Genomic DNA, 16751 nt, shown 5'->3' on the forward strand with positions numbered 1-16751 from the left:
CCCAAATCCCCCCCACCCACATCTACGACATGTCTGCGGTGAGACCCCCCCCAAAATCCCCCTGAGACCCCAAAAACCCCCCAAATCCCCCCGGGACCCCAAAAACCACCCTAAAACCCCAAAAGATCCCTGATGACCCCAAAACCACCCCTAAACCCCCCCTGGGACCCCAAAACCCACAGGACCAGTGTCACCCGTGTCCTCACAGGTGACAGAGGCCCAGGGGGTGACAGTGACCCTGTCCCCATGGTGTCCCCACGTCCCTGATGGGTGACAGGAGCCCAGGGGGTGGCAGTGACCCTGTCCCCACGGTGTCCCCATGTCCCTGAGGGGTGACAGAGGCCCAGGGGTGACATTGCCCGTGTCCCCATGTCCCCATGGTGTCACCACAGGTGATAGGACACAAGGGGCTTGTCACAGAGCCCCAGGGGGTGACAGTGCCCCTGTCCACATGTCCCCATGGTGTCCCCACATCTCTGACGGGTGACAGAGGCCCAGGGGGTGACACTGCCCGTGTCCCCGGGGTGTCCCCAAAGGTGATAGGACACAGGGGGCTGGTCACAGAGGCCCAGGGGGTGGCAGTGACCCTGTCCCCATGTCCCCATGGTGTTCCCATGGTGTCACCACAGGTGATGGGACACAAGGGGCTGGTCACAGAGCCCCAGGGGGTGACACTGCCCGTGTCCCCGCGGTGTCCCCACGTCCCTGAGAGGTGACAGAGGCCCAGGGGGTGACATTGTCCTTGTCCCTGTGGTGTCCCCATGTCCCTGCCAGGTGACAGGAGCCCAGGGGGTGACACTGCCCCTGTCCCCATGTCCCCATGGTGTCCCCATGGTGCCACCACAGGTGATGGGACACAAGGGGCTGGGCACAGAGCCCCAGGGGGTGACAGTGCCCGTGTCCCCGCGGTGTCCCCATGTCCCTGACGGGTGACAGGAGCCCAGGGGGTGACACTGCCTGTGTCCCCATGGTGTCCCCATGTCCCCATGGTGTCACCACAGGTGATGGGACACAAGGGGCTGGTCACAGAGCCCCAGGGGGTGACACTGCCCTGTCCCCGCGCTGTCCCCGCAGGTGATGGGCCGCAAGGGCCCGGTGGCCGAGGCGCAGGGCGTGGAGGTGGCGCTGGCCCCCGAGGAGCTGGAGCTGGACCCCACGGCCATGACGCAGAAGTACGAGGAGCACGTGCGGGAGCAGCAGGCCCAGGTGGAGAAGGAGGACTTCAGCGACATGGTGGCCGAGCACGCCGCCAAGCAGAAGGTGGGGGTGGCACCTGTGTCCCCTCTGTCCCCTCTGTCCCCTCTGTCCCCTCTGTCCCCTCCCTGTCCCCTCAGGACTGCCCCGTGCGGGTGAGATGAAGCACAAGGGGTTCCTGTTGTAGGACATCCCTGTCCCCTCCCTGTCCCCTCCCTTGTCCCTGGGACCCCGTTGTCACCTCCCTGTCCCCTCCCTGTCCCCCCATGTCCCTGGGACCCCCTTGTCACCTCCCTGTCCCCTCCCTGTCCCCCCATGTCCCTGGGACCCCGTTGTCACCTCCCTGTCCCCTCCCTGTCACCTCCCTGTCCCCCCATGTCCCTGGGACCCCGTTGTCACCTCCCTGTCCCCTCCCTGTCACCTCCCTGTCCCCCCATGTCCCTGGGACCCCGTTGTCACCTCCCTGTCCCCTCCCTGTCACCTCCTGCACTCCCCAGCCCCCTCTTTGTCCCCAGGGTGTCCCGTTGGGATGGGATGAAGCACGAGGGGGGTTCCCAATGTGGGACATCCCTGTCCCCTCCCTGTCCCCTCCCTGTCCCCTGACCTCCTGTGACACTGTCCCCTCGCTGTCCCCTCCCTGTCCCCTCTCTCTCCCCTCCGTGTCCCCTCCCTGTCCCCTCGCTGTCCCCTCCCTGTCCCCTCCCTGTCCTCTCCCTGTCCCCACCATGTCCCCTGACCTCCTGTGGCACTGTCCCCTCCATGTCCCCTCCGTGTCCCCTCCCTGTCCCCTGACCTCCTGTGACACTGTCCCCTCACTGTCCCTCCCTGTCCCCTCCCTGTCCCCACCATGTCCCCTGACCTCCTGTGACACTGTCCCCTCCCTGTCCCCTCGCTGTCCCCTCCCTGTCCCCTCGCTGTCCCCTCCCTGTCCCCTCGCTGTCCCCATGTCCCCTGACCTCCTGTGACACTGTCCCCTCCCTGTCCCCACCGTGTCCTCTGACCTCCTGTGACACTGTCCCCTCCGTGTCCCCTCCGTGTCCCCTCCCTGTCCCCTTCGTGTCCCCTCTCTCTCCCCTCTGTGTCCCCTCCATGTCCCCTAACTGTCCCCACCATGTCCCCACCATGTCCTCTGACCTCCTGTGACACTGTCCCCTCCGTGTCCCCTCCCTGTCCCCTCCCTGTCCCCTCACTGTCCCCTCTGTCCCCTCTGTCCCCTCTGTCCCGCAGCAGAAGAAGCGGAAGGCGCAGCCGCAGGACGCCCGCGGGGGAGGCAAGAAGTACAAGGAGTTCAAGTTTTAATGTCCCCTCGTGTCCCCTCGCTGTCCCCTCGTGTCCCCTCGCTGTCCCCTCGCTGTCACCCCCTGGCACCGCCCTCTGCCACCCCACAGGGCGCCGGTGCCACCCCGGGATCGGGGGATGTCCCCAGCGTTGTCCCCACCCTGTCCCCGTTGTTTTGTAAATAAAAGGTGGCATTGCCACCGAACCCCGCGGCTCTGCCTGGTGGCACCGAGGTCACCGTGTCACTGAGGTCACCGTGGCACTGAGGTCACCGGGGACATGGCACTGAGGTCACCATGTCACCGAGGTCACCATGTCACCATGACATGGCACTGAGGTCACCAAGGTCACTGTGGCACCGAGGTCACCATGGCACTGAGGTCACCAGGGACATGGCACTGAGGTCACCAAGGTCACTGTGCCACTGGGACATAGCACCGAGGTCACTGTGTCACCGAGGTCACTGTGTCACCAAGGTCACCGTGTCACTGAGGTCACCGGGGACATGGCACTGAGGTCACCAAGGTCACTGTGCCACCGGGACATGGCACTGAGGTCACCGAGGTCACCGAGGTCACCATGACATGGCACTGAGGTCACCGAGGTCACTGTGCCACTGGGACATAGCACCAAGGTCACCGTGTCACTGAGGTCACCGTGTCACCGAGGTCACCGAGGTCACCGTGTCACCATGACATGGCACTGAGGTCACTGTGTCACCGAGGTCACCGTGGCACTGAGGTCACCGTGTCACTGAGGTCACCATGTCACTGAGGTCACTGTGTCACCGGGACATGTCACTGAGGTCACCAAGGTCACCATGTCACCATGACATGGCACCGAGGTCACCGTGTCACCGAGGTCACCATGTCACTGAGGTCACTGTGTCACCGGGGACATGGCACTGAGGTCACCAAGGTCACCATGTCACCATGATATGGCACCGAGGTCACCATGTCACTGAGGTCACCGTGTCACCAAGGTCACTGTGCCACCGGGGACATGGCACTGAGGTCACCAAGGTCACTGTGTCACCGATGTCACCGTGTCACCGAGGTCACCATGTCACTGAGGTCACTGTGTCACTGAGGTCACCGGGGACATGGCACTGAGGTCACCGTGTCACCGAGGTCACCGTGTCACTGAGGTCACCGTGTCACTGAGGTCACTGTGTCACCATGACATGGCACTGAGGTCACCGAGGTCACTGTGTCACCGAGGTCACCGTGTCACTGAGGTCACTGTGTCACCGAGGTCACCGGGGACATGGCACTGAGGTCACCAAGGTCACCGTGTCACCGAGGTCACCGGGGACATGGCACTGAGGTCACCGTGTCACTGAGGTCACCGTGTCACTGAGGTCACTGAGGTCAACGGGGACATGGCACTGAGGTCACCGAGGTCACCATGTCACTGAGGTCACCGTGTCACCGGGGACATGGCACTGAGGTCACCGAGGTCACTGTGTCACCGAGGTCACCGGGGACATGGCACTGAGGTCACCGAGGTCACTGTGGCACTGAGGTCACCATGTCACTGAGGTCACTGTGTCACCGGGGACATGGCACTGAGGTCACCGAGGTCACTGTGTCACCGTGTCACCGGGGACATGGCACTGAGGTCACCAAGGTCACCGTGTCACCGAGGTCACCGGGGACATGGCACTGAGGTCACCGAGGTCACTGTGTCACCAAGGTCACCGTGGCACCGGGACATGGCACTGAGGTCACCATGTCACCAAGGTCACTGTGTCACCAGGGACATGGCACTGAGGTCACCGCGGTCACCGTGTCACCGAGGTCACCGTGTCACTGAGGTCACTGTGTCACTGAGGTCACTGTGTCACCAGGACATGGCACTGAGGTCACCGAGGTCACTGTGTCACCGGGACATGGCACTGAGGTCACCAAGGTCACCATGGCACCGAGGTCACCGTGTCACTGAGGTCACCGTGTCACTGAGGTCACCATGGTCACCATGACATGGTGCTGAGGTCACCGAGGTCACCATGTCACTGTGTCACCGTGTCACCGAGGTCACCAAGGTCACCATGTCACCGAGGTCACCGTGTCACTGAGGTCACCGGGGACATGGCACTGAGGTCACCGAGGTCACCGTGTCACCGAGGTCACCGTGTCACTGAGGTCACTGGGGACATGGCACTGAGGTCACCGAGGTCACCATGTCACCGAGGTCACCGTGTCACCGAGGTCACTGTGGCACCGGGGACATGGCACTGAGGTCACCGTGTCACCGGGGACATGGCACCGAGGTCACCATGTCACCAAGGTCACCGTGTCACTGAGGTCACCGTGTCACCGAGGTCACTGTGTCACCGGGACATGGCACCGAGGTCACCGAGGTCACCATGTCACCGAGGTCACCATGTCACCGAGGTCACCGTGTCACTGAGGTCACCGGGGACATGGCACTGAGGTCACCGTGTCACCGAGGTCACCGTGGACATGGCACTGAGGTCACCGAGGTCACCATGTCACCATGACATGGCGCTGAGGTCACCGAGGTCACTGTGCCACTGGGACATGTGCCCGATGTCACCGTGTCACTGAGGTCACTGTGTCACCGGGGACATGGCGCTGAGGTCACCAAGGTCACTGTGCCACTGGGACATAGCACCGAGGTCACCGTGTCACTGAGGTCACTGTGTCACCGTGGACATGGCACTGAGGTCACCGAGGTCACCATGTCACCATGACATGGCACCGAGGTCACCGAGGTCACCGTGTCACTGAGGTCACCATGTCACTGAGGTCACTGTGTCACCGAGGTCACCATGTCACCATGACATGGCGCTGAGGTCACCAAGGTCACTGTGCCACCGGGACATGTGCCCGATGTCACCGTGTCCCCCTCAGCTGTCCCCAAACCTTGTCCCTGTCCCCAGTCCGTGTCTGGGGGTGGCTCACAGGGGGGTGGGGACAGGGGACAGGGGACAGTGACAAGGGACAGGGGACAGGGACAGTGACAAGGGACACAGTGACAAGGACAGGGGACAGGGACAGGGGACAGTGACAAGGGACAGGGGACAGTGACAAGGGACACAGGGACAGGGACAGGGGACAGTGACAAGGGACAGGGGACAGTGACAAGGGACAGGGGACAGGGACAAGGGACAGAGGACAGGGGACAGGGGACAGTGACAAGGGACAGGGGACAGTGACAAGGGACAACAGGACAGGGACAGGGGACAGAGGGACAGAGGGACGGGGACAGGACACAGTGACCAGGGACAGGGGCCGGGGCCATCGGTGCCACCCAGGATGTCCCCGCGGTGTCACCCCCGTGACCCCTCGGTGACCCCGCAATGTCCCCAACGGGGCGTGGCCTCCTCCCCGCTCACCCAATCAGCGCCCAGAACCCCCCGCGATGGGCGTGGCCTCCGCAGCGATGGGCGTGGCCTCCGCAGCGATGGGCGTGGCCTCTCCTGACAGGAGGGCGTGGCCTCCGTTCCGCAGCGGTGTGGGCGGTGACCAATCAGCGCCGCGCGTGGGCGGGGCCGCGGCGGGCGTTACCCAATCAGATCCCGCGGTGCGTCGCCGCAGCCAATCAGGCGCGGGGGGGGCGTGGCCGGCGCGGCGGCGGCGATGGCGGAACGCGGCGCCCCCCGCGCCCCCCCCGGGCCCGGAGCCCCCCCGGGACCCCCCCCGGGACCCCCGGGACCCCCCCCCGGGCCCGGGGGACCCCCGGGACCCCCGCCCGGCCCGGTGCACATGAACCTGTTCGCCGCCTGGGAGGTGGATCGCAGCTCGCCCAGCTGCGTGCCCAGGTGAGGGGGGGGGGGGGCAGGGACCCCCCCCGGGGACCCCCCCCGGGACCCCCCAATCATCGGGACCCCCCCTCGGTATCCCCTAATCCCTGCGACCCCCACCCCCAGGACCCCCAATTTACGGGACCCCTCTGGAACCGCCCCAGACCCCCCCAGGACCCCCCCAGGACCCCCAATTCCCGGGACCCCTCTGGAACCCCCCCGGAAACCCCCCCAGGACCCCCAATTCACGGGACCCCCCAGAATCCCCCAATTCCCGGGATCCCCCCCAATTCACGGGACCCCCCCCAAAGACCCCCAATTCACGGGACCCCCCCCAAGACCCCCAATCCTCGGGACCCTTCTGGGACCCCCCCGGGAACCCCCCCAGGACCCCCAATTCCCGGGACCCCTCTGGGACCCCCGGAGACCCTCCCAGGACCCCCCAATTCCCGGGATCCCCCCAGAACCCCTCAGTCATCGGGACCCCCCCGGGACCCCCCAATTCCCGGGACCCCTCTGGAACCCCCCCGGGAACCCCCCCGGGAACCCCCCCCAGCACCCCCAATTCCCGGGACCCCTCTGGGACCCCCCCAGACCCTCCCAGGACCCCCAATTCACGGGATCCCCCCCTCAGTCATCGGGACCCCCCCGGGACCCCCAATTCCCGGGACCCCTCTGGGACCCCCCCGGGAACCCCCCCAGGACCCCCAATTCACGGGACCCCCCCCCCGGGACCCCCCAATTCCCAGGACCCCTCTGGGACCCCCGGGAACCCCCCCAGGACCCCCCAATCCCCGGGATCCATTTTGGGGAGGGGGCTTCGGGGTCCCGTGGGGTTCCCTGAGGGGTTGGGGGGGGTCTTGGGGGGTCCCTGGGGGGGTTCAGATCTTGGGGTTGGGGGTTTTTTTGGGGGGTTTCTTTGGGGTTCTGGAGGAGTTTCATCCCTGGGGGTTTGGGAGGCTTTAATTTGGGGGGGGGTCTCTGGGGTGAGACCCCCAGCCCGCCCCCCAGGCTGTTCAGCCTCACCCTGCGGCGCCTGGCGCTGCTCCGGGAGGTGGCCAAGGACCTCGGCTCGGTGGTCATCGCCGTCAAGCTGCAGGTGGGGGGTTTGGGGGGCTTTGGGGGGGTCCTGGAGGGGTCTGGGGGGGTTTTGGGGGGTCCTGGAGGGGATTTGGGGAGATCCTGGAGGGGTCTGGGGGAGTTTGGGGGGTCTTGAAGGGATCTGGGGGGCTCTGGGGGGATCCTGGAGGGGTCTGGGGGGATCCTGGAGGGGATTTGGGGGGATCCTGGAGGGGTTTGGGGAGTCCTGGAGGGGATTTAGGGAGATCCTGGAGGGGTCTGGGGGGGTTTTGGGGGGTCCTGGAGGGGATTTGGGGTGGTCTGGGGGCTTCTGCAAGGGTCTGGGGGAGTCTTGGAGGGATCTGGAGGGGTCTGGGGGGATCCTGGAGGGGTCCGGGGGGGTTTGGGGGGGTCCTGGAGGGGATTTGGGGGTCCTGGAGGGGATTTGGGGGGTCTTGGAGGGGATTTGGGGAGGTCTGGGGGGTTCTGCAGTGCTCTGGGGGAGTCTTGGGGGGATCTGGGGGGTCCTGGGGGCATCTGGAGGGGGTCTGGGGGGATTCTGGGGGGGTTTGGGGGGTCTTGAGGGGATTTGGGGAGATCCTGGAGGGGTCCGGGGGGGCTTAGGGGGGTCCTGGAGGGGATTTGGGGAGATCCTGGAGGGGTCCGGGGGGATTTGAGGGGTCCTGGAGGGGATTTGGGGTGGTCTGGGGGGATCTGCAGGGCTCTGGGGGGTCTTGAAGGGATCTGGAGGGGTCTGGAGGGATCTGGGGGGTTCCTCGGGGGGTCTTGAAGGGATCTGGAGGGGTCTGGAGGGGTTCTGGGTGGGTTTGGGGTGTCCTAGAGGGGTCTGGGGGAGTCTTGGAGGGGTCTGGGGGGATTCTGGGGGGGTTTGGGGAGTCCTGGAGGGGATTTGGGGGGATCCTGGAGGGGTCCGGGGGGGTTTGGGGGGCTTTGGGGGGTCCTGGAGGGGATTTGGGGTGGTCTGGGGGGTTCTGCAGGGCTCTGGGGGAGTCTTGGAGGGATCTGGGGGGATCCTGGGGGCATCTGGAGGGGTCTGGGGGGATCCTGGGGGGGTTTGGGGGGTCTTGGAGGGGTCCGGGGGGGTTTGGAGGGTCTTGAAGGAATCTGGGGGAATCCTGGGGGGGTCTGGGGAGATCCTGGAGGGGTCTGGGGGAGTTTTGGGGGGTCCTGGAGGGGATTTGGGGTGGTCTGGGGGGATCTGCAAGGGTCTGGGGGAGTCTTGGAGGGATCTGGGGGGTCCTGGAGGGGATTTGGGGGGATCCTGGAGGGGATTTGGGGGGTTTGGGGGGTCCGGGGGGGTTTGGGGGGATCCTGGAGGGGTCTGGGGGAGTTTGGGGGGTCTTGAAGGGATCTGGAGGGGTCTGGGGGTGTCCTGGAGGGGTCTGGGGGGATCTGGGGGGGTCCGGGGGGGTTTGGGGGGGTCCTGGAGGGGATTTGGGGTGGTTTGGGGGGTTCTGCAGGGCTCTGGGGGAGACTTGGAGGGATCTGGGGGGGTCCTGGGGGCATCTGGAGGGGGTCTGGGGGGATTCTGGGGGGTCTTGAAGGGATCTGGAGGGGTCTGGGGGGGTTTGGGGGGTCTTGAGGGGATCTGGGGAGATCCTGGAGGGGTCTTGGGGGGTTTTGGGGGTCCTGGAGGGGATTTGGGGTGGTCTGGGGGGTTCTGCAGGGCTCTGGGGGGATCCTGGAGGGGTCCGGGGGGGTTTGGGGAGATCCTGGAGGGGTCTGGGGGAGTTTGGGGGGTCTTGAAGGGATCTGGAGGGGTCTGGGGGGGTTCTGGGTGGGGTTGGGGTGTCCTGGAGGGGTCTTGGGGAGTCTTGGAGGGATCTGGGGGGTCCTGGAGGGGTCCGGGGGGCTTTGGGGGTCCTGGAGGGGATTTGGGGGGGTCCTGGAGGGGCTTTGGGGTGGTCTGGGGGGATCTGCAGGGCTCTGGGGGAGTCTTGGAGGGATCTGGGGGGGTCCTGGGGGCATCTGGAGGGGGTCTGGGGGGATTCTGGGGGGGTTTGGGGGGTCCTGGGGGGGGTCCGGGGGGGTTTGGGGGGTCTTGAAGGGATCTGGGGGAGTCTTGGAGGGATCTGGGGGGTCCTGGGGGGGTCCTGGGGGGTTCCTCGGGGGGTCTGGAAAGCTCTGGGGGGGTCTTGAAGGGGTCTGGGGGGGTTCTGGGTGGGGTTGGGGTGTCCTGGAGGGGTCTTGGGGGGTCTTGGGGGGTCTGGGAGGATCTGGGGGGGCTTAGGGGGGTCCTGGGGGCGTCCTGGAGGATCTGGGGGGGGGTCCTGGAGGGGTCTGGGGTGGGGGGGGGGTCCGTGGGGAGACCCTTGGGGGGTGCAAAGTTCCTTTTTTGGGGAGGGGGAGGGGTCCCAGCGAGTTTCGGGTTTTGGGGTCCCCCTGGGGGTCCCCGCAGGGCTCCAAGCGGATCCTTCGCTCCAACGAGATCCCGCTGCCCCACGGGGGTCCCCCCGAAACCGAGCTGCAGCTCACCTTCTCCCTGCAGGTATTGGGGACCCCCCCCCACCCTGGGGACCCCCCCATGGGGGCAGCGGCACCCCCAGACCCCCCAAAAACTGCCCCCACCCAGTCCCCAAACCTGCCCCGGGGGGTGCTGTGACCCCCAAAACTCCCCTTTTTCACCCCAAAATTCGCCCCCCTGGGGTCAAAACTCCATTTCTAGGGGTCAGTGACCCCTCCCCAATTACCAGTGCCCCCCCCAAGGGACCAGTGACCCCCCCAGGATCATTGACCCCCCCAAACCCCCTCCCCAAATCTGCCCCGGGGGGTGCTGTGACCCCCAAACTCCCCTTTTCACCCCAAAATTCACCCCCCTGGGGTCAAAACTCCATTTCTAGGGGTCAGTGACCCCCCCAAAAGATCAATGACCCCCCCAAGGGATTAGTGACCCCCCCCCCAAAATCACTGACCCCCCCAAACCCCCTCCCCAAATCTGCCCCGGGTGGTGCTGTGACCCCCAAAACTCCCCTTTTCACCCCAAAATTCACCCCTCAAGGGTCAAAAATCCATTTCTAGAGGTCAGTGACCCCCCCAAAATATCAGTGACCCCCCCCAGGTACCACTGACCCCCCAATGTGTCCATGACCCCCCCAAACCCCCTCCCCAAACCTGCCCTGGGTGATTCTGTGACCCCCAAACTCCCCTTTTCACCCCAAAATTCACCCCCCTGGGATCAGTGACCCCCCAAAAATGACCATTTCTGCCCCCCCCCCGTGTCCACGACCCCCCTAAAAGATCAGTGACCCCCCCCAGGATCATTGAACCCCCCAAACCCCCTCCCCAAATCTGCCCCAGGTGATGCTGTGACCCCCAAAACTCCCCTTTTCACCCCAAAACTCGCCTCTCTCGGGGTTCCCTCGCCCCCCCCGGGGTTCCCTCGCCCCCCCACGGGTCCGTGACCCCCCCCGCGTGTCCGTGACCCCCCCAGGATCATTGACCCCCCCAAACCCCCTCCCCAAATCTGCCCCGGGTGATGCTGTGACCCCCAAACTCCCCTTTTCACCCCAAAACTCGCCCCTCCCGGGGTTCCCTCGCCCCCCCGCGTGTCCGTGACCCCCCCCGCGTGTCCGTGCCCCCCCCCGCGTGTCCGTGACCCCCCCAAGGGATCATTGAACCCCCCAAACCCCCTCCCCAAATCTGCTCCGGGTGATGCTGTGACCCCCAAACCCCCCATTTTCACCCCAAAACTCGCCCCTCCCGGGGTTCCCTCGCCCCCCCCGCGTGTCCGTGACCCCCCCCGCGTGTCCGTGCCCCCCCCCGCGTGTCCGTGACCCCCCCCGCGTGTCCGTGACCCCCCCAAACCCCCTCCCCAAATCTGCCCCAGGTGATGCTGTGACCCCCAAACTCCCCTTTTCACCCCAAAATTCGCCCCCTCTTGGGTCCGTGATCCCCCTCGCGTGTCCGTGACCCCCCCCGCGTGTCCGTGACCCCCCCAAGGGATCATTGACCCCCCCCCAAAATCACTGACCCCCCCAAACCCCCTCCCCAAATCTGCCCCAGGTGATTCTGTGACCCCCAAACTCCCCTTTTCACCCCAAAACTCGCCTCTCCCGGGGTTCCCTCGCCCCCCCCACGCCTCCGTGACCCCCCCACGGGTCCGTGCCCCCCCCCCGCGTGTCCGTGACCCCCCCCGCGTGTCCGTGACCCCCCCCGGGATCGGTGACCCCCCCAAGCCCCCTCCCCAAACCTACCCCAGGTGATTCTGTGACCCCCAAACCCCCCCTTTTCACCCCAAAATTCGCCCCCTCTTGGGTCCGTGATCCCCCCCGCGTGTCCGTGACCCACCCCGCGTGTCCGTGACCCCCCCCGCGTGTCCGTGACCCCCCGATTTCCCCCCCCCGCAGTACGGGCACTTCCTGAAGCGCGACACGAACCGGCTCCAGGTGATGCTGCAGCGCCGCAAACGCTCCAAGCACCGCCCGTTCCTCGGCTACAAAACGCTGGCGGTGGGGCTGATCAACCTGGCCGAGGTGGGGGGCACGGGGGGGGCACCGGGGGGGCACGGGGAGGGGGTTTGGGGGGGTCCTGAGGGGGTCCCGGGGGGTCCTGAGGGGGTCTCGGGGGGTTTGGGGGGGTCACAGAACCCCAGGAGTGAACCCCGGGGGATGCAAGTCTGGGGCAGAGAGGGGTGGGGGGGTTTGGGGGGGGGTTGGGGGGGTTTTGGGGGCTGTGGGGGAGGGTCTCAGGGGGTTGGGGGGTCCTGGGAAGGTCCTGGAGGGATTTTGGGGGGTCCTGAGGGGGTCCCAGGGGGTTTGGGGGGGTCCCGGAGCCCCAGGAGAGACTCAGGAGGGAACCCCGGGGGATGTGAGTGTGGGGCAGAGAAGGGTGGGGGGGGTTTGGGGGTGGTTTAGGGGGTTTTGGGGGGGTTTTGGGGGGTCTCAGGAGGCTGTGAGGGGTCCTGGGAAGGTCCTGGAGGGATTTTGGGGGGTCCTGAGGGGGTCCCGGGGGGTTTGGGGGGGTCCCGGAGCCCCAGGAGTGAACCCCGGGGGATGCAAGTCTGGGGCAGAGAGGGGTGAGGGGAATTTGGGGGGTTTTGGGGTGGTCTCAGGGGGTTGGGAAGGTCCTGGGGGGCTTTTGGAGGGTCCTGAGAGGGTCCCGAGGGTTTTGGGGGGGTCCTGAGGGGGTCCCGGGGGGTTTGGGGGGGTCCCGGAGCCCCAGGAGTGAACCCCGGGGGATGCAAGTCTGGGGCAGAGAGGGGTGAGGGGAATTTGGGGGGAATTTGGGGGGGTTTTGGGGGGTTTTGGGGGGTCTCAGGGGGCTGTGAGGGGTCCTGGAGGGATTTTGGGGGGTCCTGAGGGGGTCCCGGGGGGTTTGGGGGGGTCACAGAACCCCGGGAGAGGCTCAGGAGAGAACCCCGGGGGATGTGAGTGTGGGGCAGAGAGGGGTGGGGGGATTTTGGGGGGGTTTTGGGGGGTCTCAGGGTGCTGTGAGGGGTCCTGGAGGGGGTTTGGGGGGTCCTGAGGGGGTCCCGGGGGGTCCTGAGGGGGTCCCGGAGCCCCAGGAGAGACTCAGGAGGATCCCCGGGGGATGTGAGTGTGGGGCAGAGAGGGGTGGGGGGAATTTGGGGGGGTTTTGGGGGGTCTCAGGGTGCTGTGAGGGGTCCTGGAGGGATTTTGGGGGGTCCTGAGGGGGTCCCGGGGGGTCCTGAGGGGGTCCCAGGGGGTTTGGGGGGGTCACAGAACCCCAGGAGAGGCTCAGGGGGGAACCCCGGGGGATGTGAGTGTGGGGCAGAGAGGGGTGAGGGGGTTTGGGGGGGGTCTCAGGGGGTTTTGGGGGGTCCTGGAGGGGGTTTGGGGGGTCCTTGGGGGTCCCAGGGGGTTTGGGGGGGTCGCAGAACCCCAGGAGAGACTCAGGAGGGAACCCCGGGGGATGTGAGTGTGGGGCAGAGAGGGGTGAGGGGGTTTGGGGGGATTTGAGGGGGTTCTGGGGGGGTTTGGGGGGGTCCTGGGAAGGTCCTGGAGGGGTTTTGGGGGGTCCTGAGGGGGTCCCGGGGGGTTTGGGGGGGTCCCGGAGCCCCAGGAGTGAACCCCGGGGGATGCGAGTTTGGGGCAGAGAGGGGTGGGGGGGTTTTGGGGGGATTTGGGGGTGGTGTCAGGGGGTTGGGAAGGTCCTGGGGGGGTTTTGGAGGGTCCTGAGGGGGTCCCGGGGGGTCCTGGAGGGATTTTGGGGGGTCCTGAGGGGGTCCCGGGGGGGTTTGGGGGGGTCACAGAACCCCAGGAGAGGCTCAGGGGGGAATCCCGGGTGATGTAACTGTGGGGCAGAGAGGGGTGGGGGGAATTTGGGGGGGGTTTTGGGGGGTCTCAGGGGGCTGTGAAGGGTCCTGGAGTGGTCCTGGAGGGGGTTTTGGGGGGTCCTGAGGGGGTCCCGGGGGCTTTGGGGGGGTCGCAGAACCCCAGGAGAGGCTCAGGAGGGAACCCCGGGGGATGCAAGTCTGGGGCAGAGAGGGGTGGGGGGAATTTGGGGGGTCTCAGGGGGTTGGGGGGTCCTGGGAAGGTCCTGGAGGGATTTTGGGGGGTCCTGAGGGGGTCCCAGGGGGTTTGGGGGGGTCCCGGAGCCCCAGGAGTGAACCCCGGGGGATGCAAGTCTGGGGCAGAGAGGGGTGAGGGGAATTTGGGGGGATTTTGGGGGGTTTTGGGGGGTCTCAGGGGGCTGTGAGGGGTCCTGGAGGGATTTTGGGGGGTCCTGAGGGGGTCTCAGGGGGTTTGGGGGGGTCGCAGAACCCCAGGAGAGGCTCAGGAGGGAACCCCGGGGGATGTGAGTGTGGGGCAGAGAGGGGTGGGGGGAATTTGGGGGGGGGGTCTTGGATGGACCTGAGGGGGTCCTGAGGGTCTCAGGGTGCTCCCCCCCAATTTTGGGTGCCCCCCACCCCAATTTTGGGTGCCCCCACCCCAATTTTGGGTGCCCCCCCAGGTGCTACAACCCCCAGCGAGGAGGGGCTGGGTGGATTTGGGTGCCCCAGGGAAGGATCAGGGTGCCCCATGGTGGGGTTTGGGTGCCCCGGGGGGGTCTCAGGGTGCCCCCCACCCCAATTTTGGGTGCCCCCACCCCAATTTTGGGTGCCCCACCCCAATTTTGGGTGCCCCCAGCCCGATTTTGGGTGCCCCAGGTGCTGCAGCTGCCCAGCGAGGTTAGATTTGGGTGCCCCATGGTGGAGTTTGGGTGCCCATGGGGGTCTCAGGGTGCCCCCCACCCCAATTTTGGGTGCCCCCACCCCAATTTTGGGTGCCCCAGGTGCTGCAGCTGCCCAGCGAGGGTGGATTTGGGTGCCCCATGGTGGGGTTTGGGTGCCCGTGGAAGGGTTTGGGTGCCCCGGGGGGGGTCTCAGGGTGCCCCCACCCCAATTTTGGGTGCCCCCACCCCAATTTTGGGTGCCCCCACCCCGATTTTGGGTGCCCCCACCCCAATTTTGGGTGCCCCACCCCAATTTTGGGTGCCCCCACCCCAATGTTGGGTGCCCCCAGCCCAATTTTGGGTGCCCCAGCCCGATTTTGGGTGCCCCCACCCCAATGTTGGGTGCCCCCACCCCAATTTTGGGTGCCCCCAGCCCGATTTTGGGTGCCCAGGTGCTGCAGCTGCCCAGCGAGGGTGGATTTGGGTGCCCGTGGAAGGGTTTAGGTGCCCCATGGTGGGGTTTGGGTGCCCGTGGAAGGGTTTGGGTGCCCCGGGGGATCTCAGGGTACCCCCCACCCCAATTTTGGGTGCCCCCACCCCAATTTTGGGTGCCCCCACCCCAATTTTGGGTGCCCCATGGTGGGGTTTGGGTGCCCGTGGAAGGGTTTAGGTGCCCCGGGGGAGGCTCAGGGTGCCCGGGGGGGGTCTCAGGGTGCCCCCACCCCAATTTTGGGTGCCCCCACCCCTATTTTAGGTGCCCCACCCCAATTTTGGGTGCCCCCACCCCAATTTTGGGTGCCCCCACCCTAATTTTGGGTGCCCCATGGTGGGGTTTGGGTGCCCCATGGTGGGGTTTGCGTGCCCGTGGAAGGGTTTGGGTGCCCCGGGGAGGTCTCAGGGTGCCCCCACCCCAATTTTGGGTGCCCCCACCCCAATTTTGGGTGCCCCCCACCCCAATTTTGGGTGCCCCAGGTGCTGCAGCTGCCCAGCGAGGGGGGGCTGGGTGGATTTGGGTGCCCCATGGTGGAGTTTGGGTGCCCCGGGGGGTCTCAGGGTGCCCCCCACCCCGATTTTGGGTGCCCCCAGGTGCTGCAGCTGCCCAGCGAGGGTGGATTTGGGTGCCCGTGGAAGGGTTTGGGTGCCCCGGGGGGGGTCTCAGGGTGCCCCCACCCCAATTTTGGGTGCCCCCACCCCAATGTTGGGTGCCCCCAGCCCAATTTTGGGTGCCCCCAGCCCAATTTTGGGTGCCCCCAGGTGCTGCAGCTGCCCAGCGAGGAGGGGCTTGGTGGATTTGGGTGCCCCATGGTGGGATTTAGGTGCCCCGGGGGGGGTCAGGATGCCCCCCACCCCAATTTTGGGTGCCCCAGCCCAATTTTGGGTGCCCCCAGCCCAATTTTGGGTGCCCCCAGCCCAATTTTGGGTGCCCCAGGTGCTGCAGCTGCCCAGCGAGGGTGGATTTAGGTGCCCATGGTGGGGTTTGGGTGCCCGTGGAAGGGTTTAGGTGCCCCGGGGGGGTCTCAGGGTGCCCCCCACCCCAATTTTGGATGCCCCCACCCCAATTTTGGGTGCCACACCCCAATTTTGGGTGCCCCACCCCAATTTTGGGTGCCCCCACCCCAATTTTGGGTGCCCCCAGCCCGATTTTGGGTGCCCCCAGGTGCTGCAGCTGCCCAGCGAGGGTGGATTTGGGTGCCCGTGGAAGGGTTTAGGTGCCCCGGGGGGGGTCTCAGGGTGCCCCGGGGGGGTCTCAGGATGCCCCCCACCCCAATTTTGGGTGCCCCCTCCCCAATTTTGGGTGCCCCAGGTGCTGCAGCTGCCCAGCGAGGAGGGGCTGGGTGGATTTGGGTGCCCCATGGTGGGATTTAGGTGCCCCGGGGGGGTCTCAGGGTGCCCCCCACCCCAATTTGGGTGCCCCCCACCCCAATTTTGGGTGCCCCATGGTGGGGTTTGGGTGCCTGTGGAAGGGTTTGGGTGCCCGTGGAAGGGTTTGGGTGCCCCGGGGGGGTCTCAGGGTGCCCCCAGCCCGATTTTGGGTGCCCCCAGCCCAATTTTGGGTGCCCCCAGCCCGATTTTGGGTGCCCAGGTGCTGCAGCTGCCCAGCGAGGCGGGTCTGGGTGGATTTGGGTGCCCCGGGGGAGGCTCAGGGTGCCCATGGGTGTCTCAGGGTGCCCGGGGGGGTCTCAGGGTGCCCTGGGTGGGGTCTCAGGGTGCCCCCACCCCAATTTTGGGTGCCCCCAGCCCGATTTTGGGTGCCCCATGGTGGGGTTTGGGTGCCCGTGGAAGGGTTTGGGTGCCCCATGGTGGGGTTTAGGTGCCC

At 66.5% G+C, this 16751-nt stretch overlaps 2 protein-coding genes across 6 annotated transcripts in view; both read left to right on the top strand.

The window, feature by feature from the left end:
• SF3B2 (splicing factor 3b subunit 2) overlaps window positions 1–2682 on the top strand; it is a 38849-nt gene extending 36167 nt beyond the window's left edge. For 2 of the 3 annotated variants that reach the window (XM_072920146.1, XM_072920147.1), the window contains exons 21-22: window positions 1075–1260; window positions 2422–2682. In XM_072920146.1, coding sequence (XP_072776247.1) covers window positions 1075–1260; window positions 2422–2493 — 258 coding nt within the window. In that variant the 3' untranslated portion in view covers window positions 2494–2682. The remainder of the gene's footprint in view (window positions 1–1074; window positions 1261–2421) is intronic. The other variant, XM_072920148.1, reaches the window with a different exon arrangement.
• Window positions 2683–5711: 3029 nt separating this feature from the next.
• PACS1 (phosphofurin acidic cluster sorting protein 1) overlaps window positions 5712–16751 on the top strand; it is a 45599-nt gene continuing 34559 nt past the window's right edge. For 2 of the 3 annotated variants that reach the window (XM_072920144.1, XM_072920145.1), the window contains exons 1-4: window positions 5712–6259; window positions 7253–7340; window positions 9720–9809; window positions 11668–11793. In XM_072920144.1, coding sequence (XP_072776245.1) covers window positions 6078–6259; window positions 7253–7340; window positions 9720–9809; window positions 11668–11793 — 486 coding nt within the window. In that variant the 5' untranslated portion in view covers window positions 5712–6077. The remainder of the gene's footprint in view (window positions 6260–7252; window positions 7341–9719; window positions 9810–11667; window positions 11794–16751) is intronic. The other variant, XM_072920143.1, reaches the window with a different exon arrangement.

Source organism: Taeniopygia guttata, chromosome 31 (assembly GCF_048771995.1).
Source record: "Taeniopygia guttata chromosome 31, bTaeGut7.mat, whole genome shotgun sequence".
In the NCBI taxonomy this organism is placed as follows: Eukaryota; Metazoa; Chordata; class Aves; order Passeriformes; family Estrildidae; genus Taeniopygia; species Taeniopygia guttata.